The following is a 23,725-nucleotide window of genomic DNA, read 5'->3' on the forward strand; positions in this document are numbered from 1 at the left end:
CACGGGGCACCCACCAGCCTGGGTGGGGGGTCCCCGGGGTGGGCAGGGGGTCCCTACGGTGCCCTCCAGGTGGGCTAGGGGGGCCCTGGGGTGCATGGGGTGCCCACCAGCCTGGCTGTGGGGTCCCTAGGGGGCACAGGGTGCCTGTCAGCTGGGGTGGGGGGTCCCTGGGGTGCCCACTGTCGTGGCTGTGGGGTCCTTGTCCCCCCCCTTAAAGGACCCCGGGGCGCTGCGGGTGCTGTCGGTCCTCCAGCGCTAGGGGGCAGAGTGGCACCCCAGTCCTCCCGGGGGGGGGGGGAAGGTGGCGCTCTGGGCGAACACCGGAAGTCTCTGTGGTCCGTGAGGCCGCGCGCAGGAAGGGCGGCCAAGATGGCGGCGGCGGGGAACGCGGCGGCGGGGTTCGAGCACATGGGGCTGGATCCGCGGCTGCTGCGGGTGCGCCCGGGGACGGGGAGGGGGGATCAGGGTGGGCTGCGGGTTTTTTTGGGGGGATAAGCCCCGGGGGGGGCTCGCCGTGAGCGAGGAAGTGGGGTAGAGGGGCCCCGAGGCCGCGGTCCCTCGGTGTGGGGGGGAGGCCCTGAGGGGCCGGGGCTCTGAGGTCCCTCGGAGGGGAGGGGGGCCGCGACACGGGCGTCCCTCTGGGGAGGCCCTGAGGGGCTGGGGGACCGGGGTCCATCGATGGTGGCGGGGGGGCGGGGAAGAGACATGGGGGTCCTTTTGGGGAGGCCCTGAGGGGCTGGGACATCGGGATCCTTCGATGGGGAGGGGTCGGGCCATGGGGGTCCCTTCGGGGAGGGAGAGGAGGCTATGAGGGGCCGGGAAACAGGGGTCCCTTGAAGGGGGGAGGCGCTGAGGGGCTGGAATCCATCGGTGAGGAGGGGGGCCGGGATATGGGGCTCCCTTTGGAGAGGTCCTGGGAGGCTGGAATCCGTCGGAGGGGAGGGGGACCGAGACATGGGGGTCCCTTTGTCGGGGGCCAGATCCTGGAGGGCCGGGACTGTGGGGTCCCTCGGTGGGGAGAGGGCGGCCCTGGGGGGCCGGGGTCCATCGGTGGGGAGGGGGGCCGAGACATGGGGGTCCCTTTGGGAGGTGGGGGTGACCATGAGGGACCAGGACGTCGGGGTCCCTTGATGGGGGGAGGCCCTGAGGGGCCGGGATATGGGGGTCCCTTTGGGGAGGCTATGAGGGGCTGGGACACCGGCATCCATCAGTGGGGAGGGGGGCCAGGACATGGGGGTCCCTTTGTGGGGGGGGGGCAGATCCTGGAGGGCCGGGATCGTGGGGTCCCTCGGTGGGGAGAGGGCGGGCCTGAGGGGCCTGGGGGGCCGGGGTACCTCGGGGTGGGGGTGTTTCACAGGCCTGGGTCCCCCTGCCACGGGGAGGGGGGTGGTTGTGGGTACCCCCCTGTGCCGGGGAGGGGGGGGCAGTGGGGAGGGAGCCCCGAGGTGACAGGTCCCCCCCCCCGCAGGCGGTGGCAGAGCTGGGCTGGGCCACCCCCACCGCCATCCAGGCTGAGGCCATTCCCCTGGCACTGGAGGGCCGCGATCTCTTGGCCCGGGCCAGGACGGGCTCCGGGAAGACGGGGGCGTACGGGCTGCCCCTGCTGCAGCACCTCCTGCGCGCCAAGGAGGTGAGGGGGATGTGGGGCACGGGGTGGGGGGGGACGACCAGGTGGGGTGGGCGCTGTGGGGCACACGGGGTGTCGAGCAGGGGTGGGTGGTGTGAGGCACAGATGGGCACCGTGGGGCGCGGGGGTACCGTGGGGCACATGGGGCGTGCAGCGGGGTATGGGGCACCGGGGCGGATGGGGGCACTGGGGGGAACCGGGGGGGGTGGGTGTTGTGGGGCACGGGGGGGTGTCAAGCGGGGGGGGTGCTGTGGGGCACGGGAGTACCCTGGTGTATGGGGCTTGGGTGGGTGCCGTGGGTCACATGGGTGCTGTGGGGCAGGTGGGCTGTCAGGGCAGGGGTGGGCTCCGTGGTGCCTGGGGGTGTTGTTGTGGGGCAGGGGTGGGCGCTGTCGGGTATTGAGCAGGCAGATGCTGTGGGGCATGTGGGGTATTGGGGTGGGGGGAATGCTGTGGGGCAGGTGGGGTCTTGAGTAGGGTGATGCTGTGGGGCAGGTGGGGTATCAGAGCGGGGGGGGGATGCTGTGGGGCAGGTGGTCTGTCAGGGCAGGGGTGGGCTCTGTGGGGCGCTGGGGCCTCTCTCTCCCACCCCCCGGTGCGGCGCTGGTGGTGTCCGGGGGTGTCACTGTGGGGCAGGGGTGGGCGCTGCGGGGTATTGAGCAGGGGGATGCTGTGGGGCAGGGGGATGCTGTGGGGCAGGTGGGGTATTGGGACAGGGGGATGCCATGGGGCAGGTGGGGATGTCGGGGAGGGTGGGGATGCTGTGGGGCAGGTGGGGTATTGGGACAGAGGGATGCTGTGGGGCAGGTGGGGTGTCAGGGCGGGGGGGATGCTGTGGGGCAGGTGGGGTATTGGGGCAGGGGAACGCTCTGGGGCATTGAGCAGGGGGACGCTGTGGGGCAGGTGGGACGTCAGGGCGGGGGGATGCTGTGGGGCAGGTGGGACATCAGGGTGGGGGGATGCTGTGGGGCAGGTGGAGTATTGAGCAGGGGGACGCTGTGGGGCAGGGGGGGACACTGTGGGGCATTGAGCAGGGGGACGCTGTGGGGCAGGTGGGATATCGGGGCGGGGGGGATGCTGTGGGGCAGGGGGGGACACTGTGGGGCATTGAGCGGGGGGATGCTGTGGGGCAGGTGGGATATCGGGGCGGGGGGGATGCTGTGGGGCAGGGGGGGATGCTGTGGGGCAGGTAGGGTATTGGGACAGGGGGATGCCGTGGAGCAGGTGGGGTATCGGGGCAGGGGTGGGTGTTGTGGGGCAGGCGGGGTATTGGGGTAGGGGGGGGGTTGCTGTGGGGCAGGTGGGGTATTGGGGCAGGGGGGGGATGCTGTGGGGCATTGAGCAGGGGGACGCTGTGGGGCAGGTGGGATATCGGGGCAGGGGGGACGCTGTGGGGCAGGTGGGATATCGGGGCAGGGGGGATGCTGTGGGGCAGGTGGGGTATTGGGACAGGGGGATGCCGTGGGGCAGGTGGGATATCAGGGCAGGGGTGGGTGTTGTGGGGCAGGTGGGGTATTGAGCAGGGGGATGCTGTGGGGCAGGGGGGGTATTGGGACAGGGGGGGGATGCTGTGGGGTACGCAGGGTATTGGGGCAGGGGGGAACACTGTGGGGCATTGAGCAGGGGGATGCTGTGGGGCAGGTGGGATATCGGGGCAGGGGGGATGCTGTGGGGCAGGTGGGGTATTGGGGCAGGGGTGGGCACTGTGGGGCATTGAGCAGGGGGATGCCATGGGGCAGGTGGGGTATTGGGGCAGGGGTGGGTGTTGTGGGGCGGGTGGGGTGTTGAGCAGGGGGACGCTGTGGGGCAGGTGGGACGTCGGGGCGGGGGGGATGCCGTGGGGCAGGTGGGGTATTGGGACAGGGGGGATGCTGTGGGGCAGGTGGGGTATTGGGATGGAGGGGGATGCTGTGGGGTACGCGGGGTATTGGAGCAGGGGGCAACACTGTGGGGCATTGAGCAGGGGGACGCTGTGGGGCAGGTGGGATATTGGGGTAGGGGTGGGTGTTGTGGGGCAGGCGGGGTATTGAGCAGGGGGATGCCGTGGGGCAGGTGGGACGTCGGGACGGGGGGGGGATGCCGTGGGGCAGGTGGGGTATTGGGACAGGGGCGTGCTCCATGGGCTCCGTGGGGCGCCGGGGCCTCTCTCCTCGGCCCCGCCACGACGCTGACGGTGCCCGGGGGCGCGTGGGGCGCCGTGGGGCGCAGGTGGCGCAGGCCCAGGCGGTGCGGGCGCTGGTGCTGGTGCCCTCCAAGGAGCTGGGGCAGCAGGTGACGCGCAGCCTGCGGGAACTGGCCGCCTTCTGCGCCCGCGCCCTGCGCGTGGCCGACCTCTGCGCCCACGCCGACCTCGCCGCCCAGCGGTAAGCGACACCCCCACCCCCCCCCTCCCCCGCCGCCACCCCGCCACCTCTCCCAGCCCCACGGCGGGCGGGCGGGTGGGTGGGTGGGGGGGTGTGTGCGGCGGGGGGGTGACGCCGCGTGTCGGCAGGCCGGTGCTGATGGAGAAGCCGGACGTGGTGGTGGGCACGCCGGGACGGGTGCTGGCCCACCTGGGCGCCCGCAACCTCAGCCTGCGCCACTCGCTGGAGCTGCTGGTGCTGGATGAGGCCGATCTCCTGCTCTCCTTCGGCTTCGGGGAGGACATCAAGGCCTTGCTGTGGTGAGGGGGCGCCCCACGGCAAGGGGGGGGAGAGGGACGGGGAGCTGGGGGGGCGCGGATGGGGCTGGGAGATGTGGGGGGCACAGCCAAGGGGTTGGGGACGCTGCCGGGGGTGTGGGGCGCGGCCGGGGTGGAGGACGTGGGGGGCACAGCCAGGGGGTTGGGGGGCACAGCCAGGGGGTTGGGGGCACTGAGGGTTTGGGGGGCACAGCCAGGGGTGTGGGGACGCTGCCAGGGGTGTGGGGCGCGGCCGGGGTGGAGGACGTGGGGGGCACAGCCAGGGGTCTGGGGACACTGCCACGGTGTGGGGCATGGCTGGGGTGGAGGACGTGGGGGGCACAGCAAGGGTCTGGGGGGCACGGTGAGGGTTTGGGGGGCGGTGGGGGGGCTGTGGGGCGCAGTGGGGCTGGAGGACATGGGGGGCACAGTGAGGGTCTGGGGGGCGGGGGGGGGGGGCTGTGGGGCGCAGTGGGGCTGGAGGACGTGGGGGGCACAGCCAGGGGTCTGGGGACACTGACACGGTGTGGGGCATGGCTGGGGTGGAGGACATGGGGGGCACAGTGAGGGTCTGGGGGGCGGTGGGGGGGCTGTGGGGCGCAGTGGGGCTGGAGGATGTGGGGGGCACAGTGAGGGTCTGGGGGGTGGTGGGAGCGCTGTGGGGCGCAGCGGGGCTGGAGGACGTGGGGGGCACAGCCTGGGGGTTGGGGGTCACAGTGAGGGTTTGGGGTGTGGGGGGTGGGCTGTGGGGCGCAGCGGGGCTGGAGGACATGGGGGGCACAGCCAAGGGTCTGGGGGGCGGTGGGAGCGCTGTGGGGCGCAGTGGGGATGGAGGACATGGGGGGCACAGCTAAGGGTCTGGGGGGCGGGGGGGGGGCTGTTGGATGCAGTGGGGCTGGAGGACGTGGGGGGCACAGCCTGGGGGTTGGGGGTCACAGTGAGGGTTTGGGGGGCGGGGGGGTGGGCTGTGGGGCGCAGTTGGGCTGGAGGATGTGGGGGGCACAGTGAGGGTCTGGGGGGCGGTGGGAGCGCTGTGGGGCGCAGTGGGGCTGGAGGACGTGGGGGGCACAGCCTGGGGGTTGGGGGTCACAGTGAGGGTTTGGGGGGCGGGGGGGGGGCTGTTGGATGCAGTGGGGCTGGAGGACATGGGGGGCACAGCCAGGGGGTTGGGGACAGTGGCAGGGTGTGGGGCACGGCTGGGGTGGAGGACGTGGGGGGCACAGCCAGGGGTCTGGGGACGCTGCCACGGTGTGGGGCATGGCTGGGGTGGAGGACGTGGGGGGCACAGCCAAGGGTCTGGGGGGCACGGTGAGGGTTTGGGGGGCGGTGCGAGGGCTGTGGGTCGCAGTGGGGCTGGAGCACATGGGAGGCACAGCCAAGGGTCTGGGGGGCAGTGGGAGGGCTTTGGGGGCCGGTGTCAGGGCTGTGGGACGCAGTGGGGCTGGAGGATGTGGGGGGCACAGCCTGGGGGTTGGGGGTCACAGTGAGGGTTTGGGGGGCGGGGGGGGGGCTGTGGGGCACAGTGGGGCTGGAGGATGTGGGGGGCACAGGCAAGGTTTTGGGGGGCACGGTGAGGGTTTGGGGGGCGGTGGGAGCGCTGTGGGGCGCAGCGGGGCTGGAGGACATGGGGGGCACAGTGAGGGTTTGGGGGGCGGTGGGGGCGCAGTGGGGCTGCAGGACGTGGGGGCACAGCCAAGGGTCTGGGGGGCGGTGGGGGGGCTGTGGGGCACAGCGGGGCTGGAGGACGTGGGGGGCACAGTGAGGGTTTGGGGGGCGGTGGGGGCGCTGTGGGGTGCAGTGGGGCTGGAGGACGTGGGGGGCACAGCCTGGGGGTTGTGGGTCACAGTGAGGGTTTGGGGGGCCGGGGGGGGGGGGGCTGTGGGGCGCAGTGGGGCTGGAGGACATGGGGGGCACAGCCAAGGGTCTGGGGGGCGGTGGGGGGGCTGTGGGGCGCAGTGGGGCTGGAGGACGTGGGGGGCACAGCCTGGGGGTTGGGGGGCACAGTGAGGGTTTGGGGGGCGGGGGGGTGGGCTGTGGGGCGCAGCGGGGCTGGAGGACATGGGGGGCACAGCCAAGGGTCTGGGGGGCGGTGGGAGCGCTGTGGGGCGCAGTGGGGCTGGAGGACATGGGGGGCACAGTGAGGGTTTGGGGGGCGGTGGGAGTGCTGTGGGGTGCAGTGGGGCTGGAGGACATGGGGGGCACAGCCAAGGGTCTGGGGGGCGGTGGGGGCGCAGTGGGGCTGGAGGACATGGGGGGCACAGTGAGGGTCTGGGGGGCGGTGGGGGCGCTGTGGGGCGCAGCGGGGCTGGAGGACATGGGGGGCACAGCCAAGGGTCTGGGGGGCGGTGGGGGTCTGTGGGGCGCAGTGGGCCTGGAGGACATGGGGGGCACAGTGAGGGTCTGGGGGGCGGTGGGGGCGCTGTGGGGCGCAGCGGGGCTGGAGGACGTGGGGGGCACAGCCTGGGGGTTGTGGGTCACAGTGAGGGTTGGGGGGGCGGGGGGGGGGGCTGTGGGGCGGGAGCGGACGGGGGGCGGTGGCAGGGCCGGGGGGTGGCTCTGGGGGGGCCCCAGGGGCCGCACTGACCCCCCCCCCCCCTCGCCCCCCCCCAGCCACCTGCCCAGGATCTACCAGGCGCTGCTGGTGTCGGCCACCTTCAGCCCCGAGGTGGAGGCGCTCAGGGAGCTGGTGCTGCACAACCCGGTGAGGGGGGGGGCTTTGGGGGGGTCGGAGGGAATTTGGGGGGGGGGGGGGGTCGGAGGGAAGTTTTTGGGGGTCTGAGGAGGTTTGGGGGGGGAGGGGGGGGGTCGGAGGGAATTTTTGGGGGGGTTGGAGGGAGGTTTGGGGGGGGGTCGGAGGGAATTTTGGGGGGGGGGTGGGTCGGAGGGAAGTTTTTGGGGGTCCGAGGAGGTTTGGGGGTGGAGGGGGGGGGTCAGAGGGAATTCTGGGGGGGTTGGAGGGAGGTTTGGGGGGGTCAGAGGGAATTTTGGGGGGGTCCCAGGGAGGTTTGGGGGGGGTCAGAGGGAAGTTTGGGGTGGTTCAAGGGAGGTTTGGGGGGGCGTCAGAGGGAATTCTGGGGGGGCCGGAGGGAGGTTTGGGGGGGTCTGAGAGAGACTTGGGGGGGTCAGAGGGAATTTTGGGGGGGTTGGAGGGAGGTTTGGGGGGGGTTAGAGGGAATATTGGGGGGGTTGGAGGGAGGTTTGGGGGGTCGGAAAGAATTTTAGGGGGGTCAGAGGAATTTGGGGGGGGGGCTGCGGGAAGTTTGGGGGGGTCCCAGGGAGGTTTGGGGGGGTCTGAGGGGGATTTGGGGGGGTCAGAGGGAATTTTGGGGTGGTTCAAGGGAGGTTTGGGGGGGGGTCAGAGGGAATTTTGGGGGGGCCGGAGGGAGGTTTGGGGGGGGTCAGAGGGAGTTTTGAGGGGGTCAGAGGAATTTGGGGGGGTCCCAGGGAGGTTTGGGGGGGTCTGAGAGAGACTTGGGGGGGTCAGAGGGAATTTTGGGGGGGTCCCAGGGAGGTTTGGGGGGGGGTCAGGGAATTTTTGGGGGGGTTGGAGGGAGGTTTGGGGGGGTCGGAAAGAATTTTAGGGGGGTTGGAGGAATTTGGGGGGGGGCTGCGGGAAGTTTGGGGGGGTCCCAGGGAGGTTTGGGGGGGTCTGAGGGGGATTTGGGGGAGTCAGAGGGAATTTTGGGGGGGTTGGACGGAGGTTTGGGGGGGGGTCGGAGGGAAGTTTGGGGGGGTTGGAGGTTTGGGGGGGTCAGAGGGAAGTTTGGGGGGGTCCCAGGGAGGTTTGGGGAGGGGTCAGAGGGAATTTTGGGGGGGTCGGAGGTTTGGGGGGGATCAGAGGGAAGTTTGGGGGGGTTGGAGGTTTGGGGGGGGTCAGAGGGAATTTTGGGGGGGTCCCAGGGAGGTTTGGGGGGGGGTCAGAGGGTAGTTTGGGGGGGGGGTGGTGTCATCGGGACGTTTCTGGGGGCGCGCAGGGAGCCGGGGCGAGCGCGGGCGGCGTTGCCCGCGCTCCCCTCCGCCCCCAACTCCTTGCGGCTGCCGCGCCGTCACCGCTGCCGCCGCCGCCGCCGCCGCCTCACCGCCATCGCTGACACCCCCCCCCCCCCAACCCCCCCCCACCCCCAACCCCAACCCCTCCTCAAGGTGACGCTGTGCCCGCCGGAACCCCGTTTGCCCGACGCCTCGCGGTTACGGCAGTTCGGGGTGCGCTGCGAGACGGAGGAGGAGAAATTCCTCCTTCTCTGCGCCCTCCTCAAGCTGCGCCTCCTGCGGGGCCGGGCCCTGCTTTTCGTCTCCACTTTGGCCCGCTGTTACCGCCTCAAACTTTTCCTGGAGCAGTTCGGCGTTCCCGCCTGCGCCCTCAACTCCCAGCTGCCCGCTCGCTCCCGGTAAACCCCCCCCCACCGACCCCGACACCCCCCCACTCCCAGGGTGCCCCCCCCCCCCCCATATGGAGGGTTCGAGGGGTGACGGGGTCGCCCCAGGGAGGACAGCGGTGGCGGAGGAGGGGGGGGAATGCGGCGTGTCCCCTGGGGACACGGGGCACCCGGGGGTGTCCTGGGTGCCCCAAGGGGACAGGAGGTGCCCGAGGGTGTCCCATGGGGACAAGGGGTGCCCAAGGGTGTCCCGGGTGCCCCAAGGGGACAGGGGGTGCCCAAGGGGACAGGGGGTGCCCGAGGGTGTCCCATGGGGACAAGGGGTGCCCAAGGGTGTCCCGGGTGCCCCAAGGGGACAAGGGGTGCCCCATGGGGACAAGGGGTGCCCGAGGGTGGCCCAGGTGAGCTGAGGGACAAGGGGTGCCCCAAGGGGACAGGAGGTGCCCGAGGGTGTCCCATGGGGACAAGGGGTGCCCAGGGGTGTCTTGGGTGCCCCAAGGGGACAGGGGGCACCCAAGGGTGTCCCGGGTGCCCCAACAGGACAAGGGGTGCCCCAAGGGGACAAGGGGTGCCCAAGGGTGTCTCCTGGGGACAAAGGGTGCCCCATGGGGACAAGGGGTGCCCGAGGGTGGCCCAGGTGAGCTGAGGGACAAGGGGTGCCCCAAGGGGACAGGAGGTGCCCGAGGGTGTCCCATGGGGACAAGGGGTGCCCAAGGGTGTCCCGGGTGCCCCAAGGGGACAGGGGGTGCCCAAGGGGACAGGGGGTGCCCGAGGGTGTCCCATGGGGACAAAGGGTGCCGGAGGGTGGCCCAGGTGAGCTGAGGGACAAGGGGTGCCCCAAGGGGACAGGAGGTGCCCAAGGGTGTCTTGGGTGCCCCAAGGGGACAGGGGGCACCCAAGGGTGTCCCAGGTGCCCCAACAGGACAAGGGGTGCCCCAAGGGGACAAGGGGTGCCGAAGGGTGTCTCCTGGGGACAAAGGGTGCCCCATGGGGACAAGGGGTGCCCGAGGGTGGCCCAGGTGAGCTGAGGGACAAGGGGTGCCCCAAGGGGACAGGGGGCACCCAAGGGTGTCCTGGGTGCCCCAAGGGGACAGGGGGTGCCCGAGGGTGTCCCCTGGGGACAAGGGGTGTCCCGTGGGGACAAGGGGTGCCCAAGGGTGTCCTGGGTGCCCCATGGGGACAAGGGGTGCCCGAGGGGACAGGGGGCACCCAAGGGTGTCCCGGGTGCCCCAAGGGGACAAGGGGTGCCCCCCAGGGACAAGGGGTGCCCAAGGGTGTGCTGGGTGAGCTGGGGGACAAGGGGTGTCCCCGTGGGGACAAGGGGTGCCCGAGGGTGCCCCGGGTGAGCTGCGGGGTGCCCCGGGCCATGGGGTGCCCTGGGGGTGCCGGGGGCAATGCCCCCGGGGGGGGGGTAAGGACACCCTGGGGGTCCCCGGTGGGTGCAGGGTGCCCGTGGAGGAAGGGGGGGGGGTGGTGGTTTGGGGACGCACCCCCCTGACACCACCCCCCCCCGCCCCGTGGTGACAAACCCCCGCCTTGTCCCCCCAGGTGCCACGTCATCACCCAGTTCAACCGGGGCATCTACGACTACATCGTGGCCACCGACGAGGAGGCGCCGGCCGTGCCCCCGGGGCAACCCCCCCGCAAGAAGCGCAAGGGGGCTGCTCCCAGGTGAGGGCCCCGGGTGCCACCCGCCGTCCCCCGAGGGTGTCACCGGCCGTCCCCTGGGTCACGCTGTGCCACCGGGGCCGTGTCCCAGTGCGGCCGGCGAGGGCTCGGGCCGGGGAAGGTGGCCCAGAGCCGTGGGGGGGCTTCTGCTGGGGGTGGCCCTGTTGCCACCAACGCCCCCTACCCGGGGGACGTCCCTGTCCCCAGGGGTCTCCCCGTGCCCACCGTGTCCCCGAGGCTGGGGACGTCCTTGTCCCCAAGGGTTCCTGGTGCCTGCCCTGTCCCTAAGGCTGGGGATGTCCCTGTCCCCAAGGCTGAGGATGTCCCTGTCCCCAAGGGTTCCCCATGCCTGCCATGTCCCCAAGGCTGGGGACATCCCTGTCCTCAGGGATCTCCCTGTGCCTGCCGTGTCCCCGAGGGTGAAGACGTCCCTGTCCCCAAGGGTTCCCCATGCCCGCCGTGTCCCCAAGGTTGGGGACGTCCCTGTCCTTGGGGATCTCCCTGTGCCTGCTGTGTCCCCGAGGCCGGGGACGTCCCTGTCCCCAAGGGTTCCCCATGCCCGCTGTGTCCCCAAGGCTGGGGACGTCCCTGTCCTCGGGGATCTCCCTGTTCCCGCCGTGTCCCCGAGGGCAAGGACGTCCCTGTCCCCAGGGGTCTCCCTGTTCCCGCCGTGTCCCCGAGGCCAGGGACGTCCCTGTCCGCAAGGGTTCCCGGTGCCTGCCATGTCCCCAAGGCTGGGGATGTCCCTGTCCCTAAGGCTGGGGACATCCCTGTCCTTGGGGATCTCCCTCCTGTGTCCCCGAGGGCGGGGACGTCCCTATCCCCAAGGGTTCCCCGTGCTCGCGCTGTGTCCCCAAGGCTGGGGACGTCCCTGTCCCCAAGGGTTCCCCATGCCCGCCGTGTCCCCAAGGCTGGGGACGTCCCTGTCCTCGGGGATCTCCCTGTGCCCGCCGTGTCCCCAAGGCTGGGGGGTTTCTTTTGCCCGCCGGGGCGGGGGGTGTGTGTGTGTGTGTCTCTGTCCCCACCGTGTCCCCTTCTTTGCGGGGGGCTCCTCGCCCTGTCCTCGTGGCTTGTGCCGCTCCGTAACCGCGTGTCCCCCCCCCCCCCTCCCCCCCCGGTGGCTGCCGCTGCCCAGCGTGTCCTCGCGCCCACGGCCGGGGCTGTCCCTTTTCCCCAGCGTTCCCCGTGAGTGTCCCGTGTGTCCCCGGTGTGTGTGGGGGGGGTGTCCCTGGGCCACCCCAACATCTCATGTGTCCCCCCCTCTGTGTCGTGTCGTCCGTCCCCCCCCCCCCCCCCAGCAAGGGCAAGGACCCGGAGTACAGCGTGGCGCGGGGCATCGACTTCCAGAACGTGGCCGCCGTCATCAACTTCGACGTGCCGCCCTCTGTCGAGTCCTACATCCACCGCGTGGGCCGGTAGGTGTTGGGGACAGGGGGACGGTGCTGGGTGGAGGGGGGGGGGGTGGCTCCCCGCACCCTTTCGCTTGGGTGTCCCACCTCCGTGTCCCCTCCCTGCCCGCAGGACGGCCCGCGCCGACAACCCCGGCACGGCGCTCACCTTCGCGCTGCCCGAGGAGCGGGACGCGCTGGCCCGCATCGAGGACGCGCTGGCAGGAGGTGTGTGACACCGCTGGGACGGGAGGGTGGGACAGCAGGTGCCAAGGGACGGTTTCTTTTGGGGGGGGGGGGGACGACACGGGGGACGGGACGGACACGACGCACGCGTGGGTGGGGGTGACGCCGCCTGTGTCCCCAGAGAACGGCGAGTCCATGCTGCAGCCCTACAAGTTCTCCATGGAGGAGATCGAGGGACTGCGCTACCGCTGCCGGGTAGGTGGGCAATGCCGTGGGGGGGGGGTGGGCGGGGGTGGGCAACCTCTGACACCCCCCCCGCCAACCCCGGCGTGTGCCCCCAGGACGCCATGCGCTCCGTCACCAAGCAGGCGGTGAAGGAAGCCCGGCTGCGGGAGATCAAGGACGAGCTGCTCAACTCCGAAAAACTCAAGGTAACCCCCCCCCCGCGTCCTGGCTCGGGGAGGGGGGCGGGGGGATGTCTTACCGGGCGCTGCCCCCCCCCCCCCCACCTCCCACCCCCTCGTTTCTCTCGTGCCCAGGTTTACTTCGAGGACAACCCCCGCGACCTGCACGTCCTGCGTCACGACAAGCCCCTGCACCCCGCCATCGTCAAACCTCACCTCCGCAACGTCCCCGAGTACCTGGGTACGGCCCGGCCCCGTTTTGGACCGGGGGGGGAGGCGGAAAGGGCACCCTGGGGGGCGGGTGGGGGGGGGAGGGAAGGAACGGGGAGACGGGGACCCCCCCCATCTCTTACCCGCTGCCCCGTTGCCCGCAGTGCCCCCCAGCCTCCGCGGCGTGGCCGATCTCAACCCCAAGAAACGCAAGTGGCCGCGGCAACCCCGCGGCCCTGCCAAGCGCCGGGGGGGCTCCACGGTGAGTGCGAGACGGGCGCGGGTGGGATGCGTGTGTCGTGTGTGTGCGTGTCCCCCCCCCGCCCCCACCGGCGTCCCTCTCGCTGCCCCTCGTGACGTTGCTTTTCTTCCCCCCCCCCCCCCAACCCCCTCCCCAATTCTCTCTCCAGTCCCGCGGCCCCAGCAACCCGCTGCAGAACTTCAAGTTCGCCCGCCACCGCCCCAAGCGCCCGACCGCGCCGCCCTCCTGAGCCCCCCCCCCCGCCCCCGGCACCCCACGGACCGTGCCCACCCTGTGGGAGGGGGGGCACCGCGGCCACCTCGAACCGCCCCCACCTCTGCCGAGGGACGGGGTGTCTCCGCGCCGTCCCCCCCCCCCGCGGCTGTGCCCAATAAAGGTGGCAAGGGACGGTGTGGCGTGACGTCACTTTGCCGTGACCCCCCCCCCTCCCCCCGCCCTCCGCCAACACCACCGCACCCTCCGGCTACGTGACGGGGGGGGTGGGAAACGGCATTTCCCGCTGATGCCGGGCAAAGGTGCCAGGGCGTTATCGCCCCCCCCTTATCGATGCCAAGGCTGTACCAGGGGTCATAAACCGGGGGCAAGGACGCGGTGGGGGGCGGGGGCGCTGCCAACTTCGGGGGCTCGGATGCCCCCCCGCTGCCCCCCGTAGCCCCGCGGCGCGGGGTGGCACCCGCTCGCCTCCTCCCCGCTCGCCCCGTTGGCTCCTTGTGTCCCCCGGTCCCCCCCCCGGCCCGTGGCGTGCGAGGCAGGCGTCGCCCCTGGGGGTGCCCGTCATCGCCCGGTTTATCGGGGTGACGGCGGCTTATCGGGGGGCAGGGGGGGGGACACGACACACGCGCAGCCCTGCTCCAAGGCCACCCCGTGGCCCTGAACCCTGCCCGGCAGCCGGTTGTGGCACCGGCGCCCTCGCCGCGGGCACGGCGGGTAACGCCGTTACCCCCTTCCGTTAACGGCGGGGGGGGGGGGGGGTGTTTAATGGCGGGGGGCAACCGGTTTTTCTTCCTCGCCCCCCCGCCCCCAGCCCTCGCTCCCGGCGGCTCGGCGCGGCGCCGCCTCCGTGATGCCCGCCTTCCCGCTGCCAGCCCGGCGCACGGCATCTCCGCCGCCCGGGGTGCCCCGGGGTGGGCATCGCACCCAAAATACCGCTTTATTTCCTCCCCGCCCCAAAAACCAAGTGCCTCCCGGGGTTTGGTTGGGGGGGGGGGTTGGGGGGGGTGGGGGGCGGAAGCGATGCGGGCACCTCCCCGGCAGGGCTGCGTGGCACGGCGATGGCGGCCGATCGATGGGGGTTAATGATCACAAGGGCTTTACGGCCGGGGCGAGGGCTGATTGGCCTGGGTGCCGTGGGGCGACCGTCGCCCTGGACGGGGGGGGGGGGGGTGGGTGGGACGGGGGGACGGTTTCGGGGTCTTATAGGTGCCGGGCGGCGGCGGTGGCACACCACGCACCCCCCCTCCCCCCCAACCTCCCCCTCGGCTTCTCCGGTTTGGGCGCAGGATGGCGGGTGCCCCGGTGCTGGCCGGCGCCGTGCTGGGTGCCCTCCTGGCACTGGTAGGTGCTGGGGGGCCGGGGGTGCTGGGGGACACCGGTGTGGCGCCCGGGGGGTGACATTGGGAGGGGCCGGGGGTGGCAGGGCCGGGGGGACACCAGCAGCGTGTCCATTGTGGTGACATTGGGAGGGGCTGGGGGTGACAGAGCCGGGGGGACACCGGTGCGGTGCCCATGGGGTGACGTTGGGAGGGACAGGGGGTGGCAGGGGTGGGGGGACACTGGCACGGTGACATTGGGAGGAACAGGGGGTGGCAGGGCTGGGGGTGACAGAGCTGGGGGACACCAGCAGCGTGTCCATTGTGGTGATGTTGGGAGGGACAGGGGGTGGCAGGGGTGGGGGGACACTGGCACGGTGACATTGGGAGGAACAGGGGGTGGCAGGGCTGGGGGTGACAGAGCTGGGGGACACCAATGCAGTGCCCATGGGGTGACATTGGGAGGGACAGGGGGTGACAGAGCTGGGGGGACACCAGCAGCGTGTCCATTGTGGTGACATTTGGAGGGGCTGGGGGTGACAGAGCCGGGGGGACACCGGTGCGGCGCCCATGGGGTGACGTCGGGAGGGACAGGGGGTGGCAGGGGTAGGGGGACACCAGTGCAGTGCCCATGGGGTGACATTAGGAGGGGCTCTGGGTGGGAGGGCTGGGGGACACTGGCACGGTGACATTGGGAGGAACAGGGGGTGGCAGGGCTGGGGGTGACAGAGCTGGGGGACACCAACGCAGTGCCCGTGGGGTGACATTGGGAGGGACAGGGGGTGGCAGGGCTGGGGGTGACAGAGCTGGGGGACACCAACGCAGTGCCCATGGGGTGACATTGGGAGGGACAGGGGGTGGCAGGGGTGGGGGGACACCAGTGCAGTGCCCATGGGGTGACATTAGGTGGGGCTCCGGGTGGCAGGGCTGGGGGGACACTGGCACGGTGACATTGGGAGGGACAGGGGGTGGCAGAGCCGGGGGGACACCGGTGCGGCGCCCATGGGGTGACATTGGGAGGGGCTGGGGGTGGCAGGGGTGGGGGGACATTAGGAGGGGCTCTGGGTGGGAGGGCTGGGGGGACACTGGCACGGTGACATTGGGAGGGGCTGGGGGTGGCAGAGGGGGGGGACACCAGCAGTGTGTCCATTGTGGTGACATTGGGAGGGACAGGGGGTGGCGGGGCCGGGGGGACACTGGCACGGTGACATTGGGAGGGGCTGGGGGTGGTGGCAGGGCCGGGTGGGGGTGACAGAGCTGGGGGGACACTGGTGCGGCGCCCATGGGGTGACATTGGGAGGGACAGGGGGTGGCAGGGGTGGGGGGACACCGGCGTGGTGCCCATGGGGTGACATTGGGAGGGGCTGGGGGTGGCAGGGTCAGGGGGACACTGTGGGGTGACATTGGGAGGGACAGGGAGTGTCAGAGCTGGGGGGACACCGCATGGGGTGACATTGGGAGAGTCTGGGGGTGACAGTGGGGGGGTGACAGAGCTGGGGGGACACCGGTGTGGTGACATTGGGAGGGACAGGGGGTGGCAGAGCTGGGGACACACCGGCGTGGTGCCCATGGGGTGACATTGGGAGGGGCTGGGGGTGGCAGGGCCGGGGGGGTGGCAGGGACAGGGGGACACTGTGGGGTGACATTGGGAGAGTCTGGGGGTGACAGTGGGGGGGTGACAGAGCTGGGGGGACACCGGTGCGGTGACATTGGGAGGGGCAGGGGGTGTCAGGGCTGGGGGGACGCTGTGGGGTGACATTGGGAGAGTCTGGGGGTGACAGTGGGGGGGTGACAGAGCTGGGGGGACACCGGTGTGGTGACATTGGGAGGGACAGGGGGTGGCAGAGCTGGGGACACACCGGCGTGGTGCCCATGGGGTGACATTGGGAGGGGCTGGGGGTGGCAGGGCCAGGGGGGTGGCAGGGACAGGGGGACACTGTGGGGTGACATTGGGAGAGTCTGGGGGTGACAGTGGGGGGGTGACAGAGCTGGGGGGACACCGGTGCGGTGACATTGGGAGGGACAGGGGGTGTCAGGGCTGGGGGGACGCTGTGGGGTGACATTGGGAGGGGCTGGGGGTGGCAGGGCTGGGGGGACGCCGTGTGGGGTGACATTGGGAGGGACAGGGGGTGGCAGAGCCGGGGGGACACCGCCGGCGCCGCTACCCCCCATCTCTCCCCCCCCCGTCTCCGCCCCCACAGGCTGCCGCCACCCTGACCCCCATCCACCGCGCCGGCTTCTGCGCCTTCTACGGCGACTGCGGCCGCAACCCCGAGGTGAACGTCTCCCTCCTGCCTTCCGGCGTCCCCTGTTTGGACAACGCTCCGGCCCGGGTGGCCACGGGACCTTTGTTGAGGCTCTTACGAACCGTCTGTCCCGAACTGGTGACTTCGGGAGACGACAACGCTCCCACCCGCGTCTGCTGTTCCTTGAAGCAACTGAGCGACCTGCAGCTCAGCGTGGCTCTCTCCGGCGCCGTCCTGGCCCGCTGCCCGGCTTGCGCCCGCAATTTCGCCAACCTCTACTGCCGCAACATCTGCAGCCCCGACCAGAGCCTCTTCACCAACGTCACCCGCGTCCTCAAACCCCCCGCCGACCCCCTCAACTCGACCCGCTTGGCGGTGGTGGAATACCAATGTTATTACCGACGCCGTTTCGCCGACGCCGCTTTCGATTCCTGCCGGGCCGTGCGTCTGCCGGCCACCGGCGGCTACGCCATCGACACCATGTGCGGCCGCTACGGCGCCCGCCTCTGCACCACCCAGCGCTGGCTGGATTTCCAAGGGGATAAAAACAACGGTTTGGCCCCGCTCCAGATCGATTTCCGACTCCTTCCCAACGACACCCAGCCCGGTCAAGGCCTGGAACCGTTGGACGGCCGGGCCTGGCGGTGCGACCAGGCCCTCAGCGCCGAGCAGCAGCCGTGTTCCTGCCAGGACTGCGACGCCTCCTGCCCGCCGCTGGTGCCGCCCCCCGACCCGCCGCCCCCCTTCCGTTTGGGCGCCGCCGACGGCGCCTTGGTGCTCTGCGGGCTGCTCTTCGGCCTCCTCGCCCTCATCTTCGGCGCCGCCTTGCTGTGGCGCCACCACCGCCGCCGCCGCTCGCCCAAGGGGGTTGCGCCGCCGCCGCCGCCGCCGCCGCCGTCATCGTCGCGGCCCGGCGGCTGCTCGCGGCGGTTGGGCGACGGCGGCCACCGCCTGCTGGCCTCGGCGTTCCGCCGGTGGGGCACGCTGGTGGCCGGTCACCCCGTGACGGTGCTGTTGGTGGCGGCGGTGGCGGCTGGGGGTCTGTCGGCCGGTTTGGTCACCCTGCGCCTCACCACCGACCCCGTGGAGCTGTGGTCGGCGCCGGGCAGTCGGGCCCGGCAAGAAAAAGCCTTTCACGACCGCCATTTCGGACCTTTCTTCCGCACCAACCAAATCATCGTGACGGCCCCGGGCCGGCCCGGCACCGGCTACGAGTCGGTGGTGTTGGGGGCCAAAAATTTCAGCGGGGTGCTGTCGGCCGAGGTGCTGCGGACCCTGCTGGAGCTGCAGGAGGAGCTGGCGGCCATCAAGGTGCGGGCGCCTACCTCGGGCAAGGAGGTGACGCTGAAGGACGTCTGTTACGCCCCCCTCAACCCCCACCAGCCCACCCTGGCCGACTGCTGCGTCAACAGCGTCACCCAGTACTTCCAGAACAACGCCACCCGCCTGGCCATGACGGCCACCCAGACCGACGGCAAGAAGACGGGCACCGCCGACTGGCGCGACCACCTCATCTACTGCGTCAAGTGAGTGCCGGGGCCGGAGGGACGGGGGGAGGATGGCGGCGGCGGCGGTGGCGGCGGCGGCATCTGCGGGGCAGCCAGCGTGGCGGGGTGGCCATGGGGCGGTGGGTTGTGGGGTGAGGGTGGTGCCCACAGGGGGACGGGCACGGCGTGGTGGCCATGGTACAGTGACGTGGTGGCAGTGGCATCTGCGGGGCAGCCAGCATGGCGGGGTGGCCGTGGGGCGGTGGGTTGTGGGGCTGGGGCGATGCCCACAGGGGCACGGGCACGGTGTGGTGGCCATGGAGTGACAGGCATGGCATGGTGGCCGTGGGGCGGTGGGTTGTGGGGTGAGGGTGGTGCCCACAGGGGCACGGCGTGGTGGCCATGGGGTGACAGGCATGGCATGGTGGCCGTGGGGCGGTGGGTTGTGGGGCTGGGGTGGTGCCCACAGGGGGACGGGCACGGCGTGGTGGCCATGGGGTGACAGGCGAGGCGGGGTGGCCGTGGGGCAGTGGGTTGTGGGGCTGGGGCGATGCCCGTGGGGTGCTGGGCATGGGAGGGTGTCCTTGAGGTGCTGCGCTGTGGGGCTGGGGTGCTATCTGTGGGGTGCCGGCCATGACCCATGGGGTCAAGGTGATGCCCCCGGGGTGTTGGGCATGGCTGGGTGCCCATGGGGGGATAGGTTGTGGGGCTGGGGTGCCGTCTATGGGGTGCCAGCAAGGCCCGGTGCCTGTGGGGTGCCGCGCTGTGGGGCTGGGGTGCCATCTATGGGGTCCCAGCAAGGCATGGTGCCGGTGGGGTGCCAGGTTGTGGGGCTGGGGTGCTGTCTATGGGGTGCTGGGCATGGCATGGTGCCCATGGGGGGATAGGTTGTGGGGCTGGGGTGCCATCTATGGGGTCCCAGCAAGGCCCGGTGCCTGTGGGTGCCGGGTTGTGGGGCTGGGGTGTTATCTATGGGGCACCCAGCATGGCAGGCTGCCCGTGTGGTGCCAGGTTGTGGGGCTGGGGTGCTATCTATGGGGTGCTAGGCATGGCATGGTGCCTGTGGGGTGCCGGGTTGTGGGGCTGGGGTGCTATCTATGGGGCACTGGCCATGGCAGGGTGCCCGTGGGTGCCAGGTTGTGGGGCTGGGGTCCTTTCTATGGGGTCCCAGCATGGTAGGGTGCCTGTGGGGTGCCGGGTTGTGGGGCTGGGGTGCTATCTATGGGGCACTGGCCATGGCAGGGTGCCTGTGGGGTGGCTGGTTGTGGGGCTGGGGTCCTTTCTATGGGGTCCCAGCAAGGCCCGGTGACCATGGGCTGTGGGGCTGTGGGGCTGAGGTGCTATCTATGGGGCGCTGGCCATGGCAGGCTGCCCGTGGGGTGCCGGGTTGTGGGGCTGGGATCCTCTCTATGGGGCGCTGCGCTCCCGTGCGGCCGTACCTTGACGGGCGGCGGTTGCCCCCTCCGGGATCCCCAGCCAGACCCCGCCGCCCGCGGGGGTGCTGCGCCGTGGGGGCCGGGCCTTCTCTCCGTGGGGGGGCAGCCGCCGTGGGGCAGCCCCTTTTTGTGCGTGCGTGCGTGCGTGTGTGCGTGTGTCCCCCCCCCCACAACCCCTGCCCCCCGGCAGCTCCCCGCTCTCCTTCAAGGACATCACGGCGCTGGAGCTGAGCTGCATGGCGCAGTACGGCGGCCCCGTCTTCCCCTACATCGCCTTGGGCGGCTACCCCGGTACGTGTGGGGCGCGGGAATGGGGCAGGGGTGTCACTCGGGGGGGGGGTGTCACCCACTTTGGGTCCCCCCCGCACGCACAACCCCCCCCCCTCCGGCTCCCCGCAGGCTCGGAGTACACGCAGGCGGAGGCGCTGATCGTCACCTACTCCCTCAACAACTTCCCCCGGGGGGACCCGCGCCACGAGTGGGTGCTGAGCTGGGAGAGCCGCTTCCTCCAGCTGGTGGGCGACTTCCAGCGCGCCCACGGCCCCAACCTCTCCGTCACCTTCATGGCCGAGGTCCGGGATGGGGCGCGGTGGGGCGGGGTGGGGTGGGGTGGGGGGAGCAGCCAAGGGTGTGTCGCGCTGTGGGGCTGGGGTGTTATCTACGCGGCAGTCAGCAGGGCAGGGGGCGCGTGGGGGTGGCTGGTTGTGGGGCTGCGGTCCTTTCTGTGGGGTCCCAGCATGGCAGGGTGCCCGCGGGGTGCTGCGCTGTGGGGCTGGGGTGCTATCTATGGGGCACCCAGCATGGCAGGGTGCCTGTGGGGTGGCTGGTTGTGGGGCTGGGGTCCTTTCTATGGGGTCCCAGCATGGCAGGATGCCTGTGGGGTGCTGCGCTGTGGGGCTGGGGTGCTATCTCTGGGGCACCCAGCATGGCAGGCTGCCCGTGGGGTGCCAGGTTGTGGGGCTGGGGTGCTATCTGTGGGGCACCCAGCATGGCAGGGTGCCTGTGGGGTGCCGGGTTGTGGGGCTGGGGTGCTATCTATGGGGCACCCAGCATGGCAGGCTGCCTGTGGGGTGCCTGGCTGTGGGGCTGGGGTGCTATCTGTGGGGCGCCCGGCGTGGCGCCCCCCGCTCACCCCGTCGCCGTGGCCGGCAGCGCTCGCTGGAGGACGAGATCAACCGCACCACGGGGGAGGACATCCCCGTCTTCGCCGTCAGTTACCTCCTCGTCTTCCTCTACATCGCGCTGGCGCTGGGGGAGTACCGCACCCTGCGCCGCCTGCTGGTACGGCCCCACGGCGGGGCGGGGGGGGGGCGAGAGGGGCGGGGGGGCAGCACCCGTGGGGCACGGGGACACCTTTGGGGAGGAGGGTCCCCGTGGGGCACGGGGGCAACTGGGACGCCTTGGGGACAGGGGTGTCTACGGGGCAATGGGGGGTCCCCGTGGGGCACGGGGGCACTGGGACACTTTGGGGACAGGAGTGTCTATGGGGCACGGGGACACCTGTGGGCCATGGGGATCCCTATGGGGCACAGGGGCACTGTGACACCTTGGGGACAGGGGTCCTTGTGGGGCAGAGGGGTCCCTATGGGGCACGGGGGCACTGGGACGCCTTGCGGACAGGGGTGTCTATGGGGCACGGGGACACCTGTGGGCCATGAGGGTCCCTATGGGGCACGGGGGCACTGGGACGCCTTGGGGACAGGGGTGTCTATGGGGCACGGGGACACCTGTGGGCAATGGGGGTCCCTATGGGGCACGGGGGCACTGGGACACACTTTGGGGACAGGGCTCCTTGTGGGGCAGAGGGGTCCCCATGGCGCATGGGGGCACTGGGACGCCTTGGGGACAGGGGTGTCTATGGGGCACGGGGGCACCTGTGGGCCATGAGGGTCCCTATGGGGCACAGGGGCACTGGGACACCTTGGGGACAGGGGTGTCTATGGGGCACGGGGACACCTGTGGGCCATGAGGGTCCCTATGGGGCACAGGGGCACTGGGACACCTTGGGGACAGGGGTGTCTATGGGGCATGGGGACACCTGTGGGCAATGGGGGTCCCTATGGGGCACGGGGGCACTGGGACACCTTGGGGACAGGGGTCCTTGTGGGGCAGAGGGGTCCCTATGGGGCACAGGGGCACTGGGACACACCTTGGGGACAGGGGTCCTTGTGGGGCAGAGGGGTCCCTATGGGGCACAGGGGCACTGGGACACACTTTGGGGACAGGGGTGTCTATGGGGCACGGGGACACCTGTGGGCAATGGGGGTCCCGGTGGGGCACTGGGACATCTTGGGGATTGGGGTTCTTGTGGGGCAGAGGGGTCCCTGTGGGGCAGAGAGGTCTCTGTGGGGCACAGGGACACTGGAAAGTGGTCCCTGTGGGGCACAGGGGCACCTGTGAGCAATGGGGTTCCCCATGGGGCACTGGGGCCTGGGGACCCCTTTGGGGACAGGGGTCCCTGTGGGGCGGAGAGGCCGTGGAAAGGGGTCCCTATGGGGCACGGGGGCACCTAAGGGCAACGGGGGTCTCCGTGGGGCACTGGGACACCTTTGGGGACGGGTGCCCCCGTGGGTGCTGAGGGGATGGGCTGACCTGTGTCGTGTCCCCCCCCCCCCCGCCGCCCCCCCGTGCCCCACGGCAGGTGGACTCGAAGGTGACGCTGGCGCTGGGGGGCATCGCGGTGGTGCTGGGCGCCGTGCTGGCCTCCATGGGGCTGCTGGCGCTGCTGGGGCTGCCTTCCTCCCTCATCATCCTCGAGGTCGTGCCCTTCCTCGTCCTGGCCGTGGGAGCCGACAACATCTTCATCTTCGTGCAGGAGTACCAGGTTGGGGGGCACGGGGCTTGGGGGGCGGGGGGGTGGGGGGGGTGGGCGTGGGGACGCCTCGGGGACAGGGGTGTCTATGGGGCACGGGGGTACTGGGACGCCTTGGGGCACAGGGGTCCCTGTGGGGCAGGGGAGCACTGGGACGCATTTGGGGACTGGGGTCCCTGTGGGGCGGAGAGGTCCCTGTGGGGCAGAGGGGCAGTGGGACACATGTGGGGACAGGGGTCCCTGTGGGGCACGGGGACACCTTTGGGGCTGAGGGTCCGCAATGGGGCACAGGGGTCCCTGTGGGGCGGAGAGGTCCCTGTGGGGCAGAGGGGCACTGGGACGCATTTGGGGACTGGGGTCCCTGTGGGGCAGAGAGGTCCCTGTGGGGCAGAGGGGCACTGGGACACGTGGGGACAGGGGTCCCTGTGGGGCACGGGGACACCTTTGGGGCTGAGGGTCCCCAATGGGGCACAGGGGTCCCTGTGGGCAACGGGGGTCTCTGTGGGGCAGAGGGGCACTGGGACACATGTGGGGACAGGGGTCCCTGTGGGGCGGAGAGGTCCCTGTGGGGCAGAGGGGCACTGGGACACATGTGGGGACAGGGGTCCCTGTGGGGCACGGGGACACCTTTGGGGCTGAGGGTCCCCAGTGGGGCGGAGAGGTCCCTGTGGGGCAGAGGGGCACTGGGACACATGTGGGGACAGGGGTCCCTGTGGGGCGGAGAGGTCCCTGTGGGGCAGAGGGGCACTGGGACACATGTGGGGACAGGGGTCCCTGTGGGGCACGGGGACACCTTTGGGGCTGAGGGTCCCCAGTGGGGCGGAGAGGTCCCTGTGGGGCAGAGGGGCACTGGGACACATGTGGGTCTGGGGTCCCTGTGGGGCGGAGAGGTCCCTGAGGGGCAGAGGGGCACTGGGACACATGTGGGGACAGGGGTCCCTGTGGGGCACGGGGACACCTTTGGGGCTGAGGGTCCCCAATGGGGCACAGGGGTCCCTGTGGGGCGGAGAGGTCCCTGTGGGGCAGAGGGGCACTGGGACACATGTGGGGACTGGGGTCCCTGTGGGGCACGGGGACACCTTTGGGGCTGAGGGTCCCCAATGGGGCACAGGGGTCCCTGTGGGGCGGAGAGGTCCCTGTGGGGCAGAGGGGCACTGGGACACATGTGGGGACTGGGGTCCCTGTGGGGCGGAGAGGTCCCTGTGGGGGAGAGGGGCACGGGGACACATGTGGGGACTGGGGTCCCTGTGGGGCGGAGAGGTCCCTGTGGGGCAGAGGGGCACTGGGACACATGTGGGGACAGGGGTCCCTGTGGGGCACGGGGACACCTTTGGGGCTGAGGGTCCCCAATGGGGCACAGGGGTCCCTGTGGGGCAGAGAGGTCCCTGTGGGGCAGAGGGGCACTGGGACACCTTTGGGGACAGGGGTCCTTGTG

General features: G+C 71.3%; 1 protein-coding gene across 1 annotated transcript in view; it reads left to right on the plus strand.

Moving 5' to 3' along the window:
* Window positions 1–340: 340 nt before the first annotated feature.
* Window positions 341–23,725, plus strand: part of LOC134526619 (NPC1-like intracellular cholesterol transporter 1) — a 41,783-nt gene continuing 18,398 nt past the window's right edge. The window contains 18 exon segments of the mRNA XM_063358677.1: window positions 341–435; window positions 1,469–1,630; window positions 3,836–3,990; window positions 4,119–4,289; window positions 6,897–6,987; window positions 8,430–8,674; window positions 10,211–10,333; window positions 11,629–11,745; window positions 11,852–11,946; window positions 12,086–12,159; window positions 12,246–12,335; window positions 12,444–12,549; window positions 12,683–12,780; window positions 16,511–18,081; window positions 19,669–19,769; window positions 19,878–20,050; window positions 20,631–20,759; window positions 22,120–22,302. Coding sequence (XP_063214747.1) covers window positions 370–435; window positions 1,469–1,630; window positions 3,836–3,990; window positions 4,119–4,289; window positions 6,897–6,987; window positions 8,430–8,674; window positions 10,211–10,333; window positions 11,629–11,745; window positions 11,852–11,946; window positions 12,086–12,159; window positions 12,246–12,335; window positions 12,444–12,549; window positions 12,683–12,780; window positions 16,511–18,081; window positions 19,669–19,769; window positions 19,878–20,050; window positions 20,631–20,759; window positions 22,120–22,302 — 3,750 coding nt within the window. The 5' untranslated portion in view covers window positions 341–369.

The sequence above is a fragment of the Chroicocephalus ridibundus genome, chromosome 23 (assembly GCF_963924245.1).
Source record: "Chroicocephalus ridibundus chromosome 23, bChrRid1.1, whole genome shotgun sequence".
Lineage (NCBI taxonomy): Eukaryota > Metazoa > Chordata > Aves > Charadriiformes > Laridae > Chroicocephalus > Chroicocephalus ridibundus.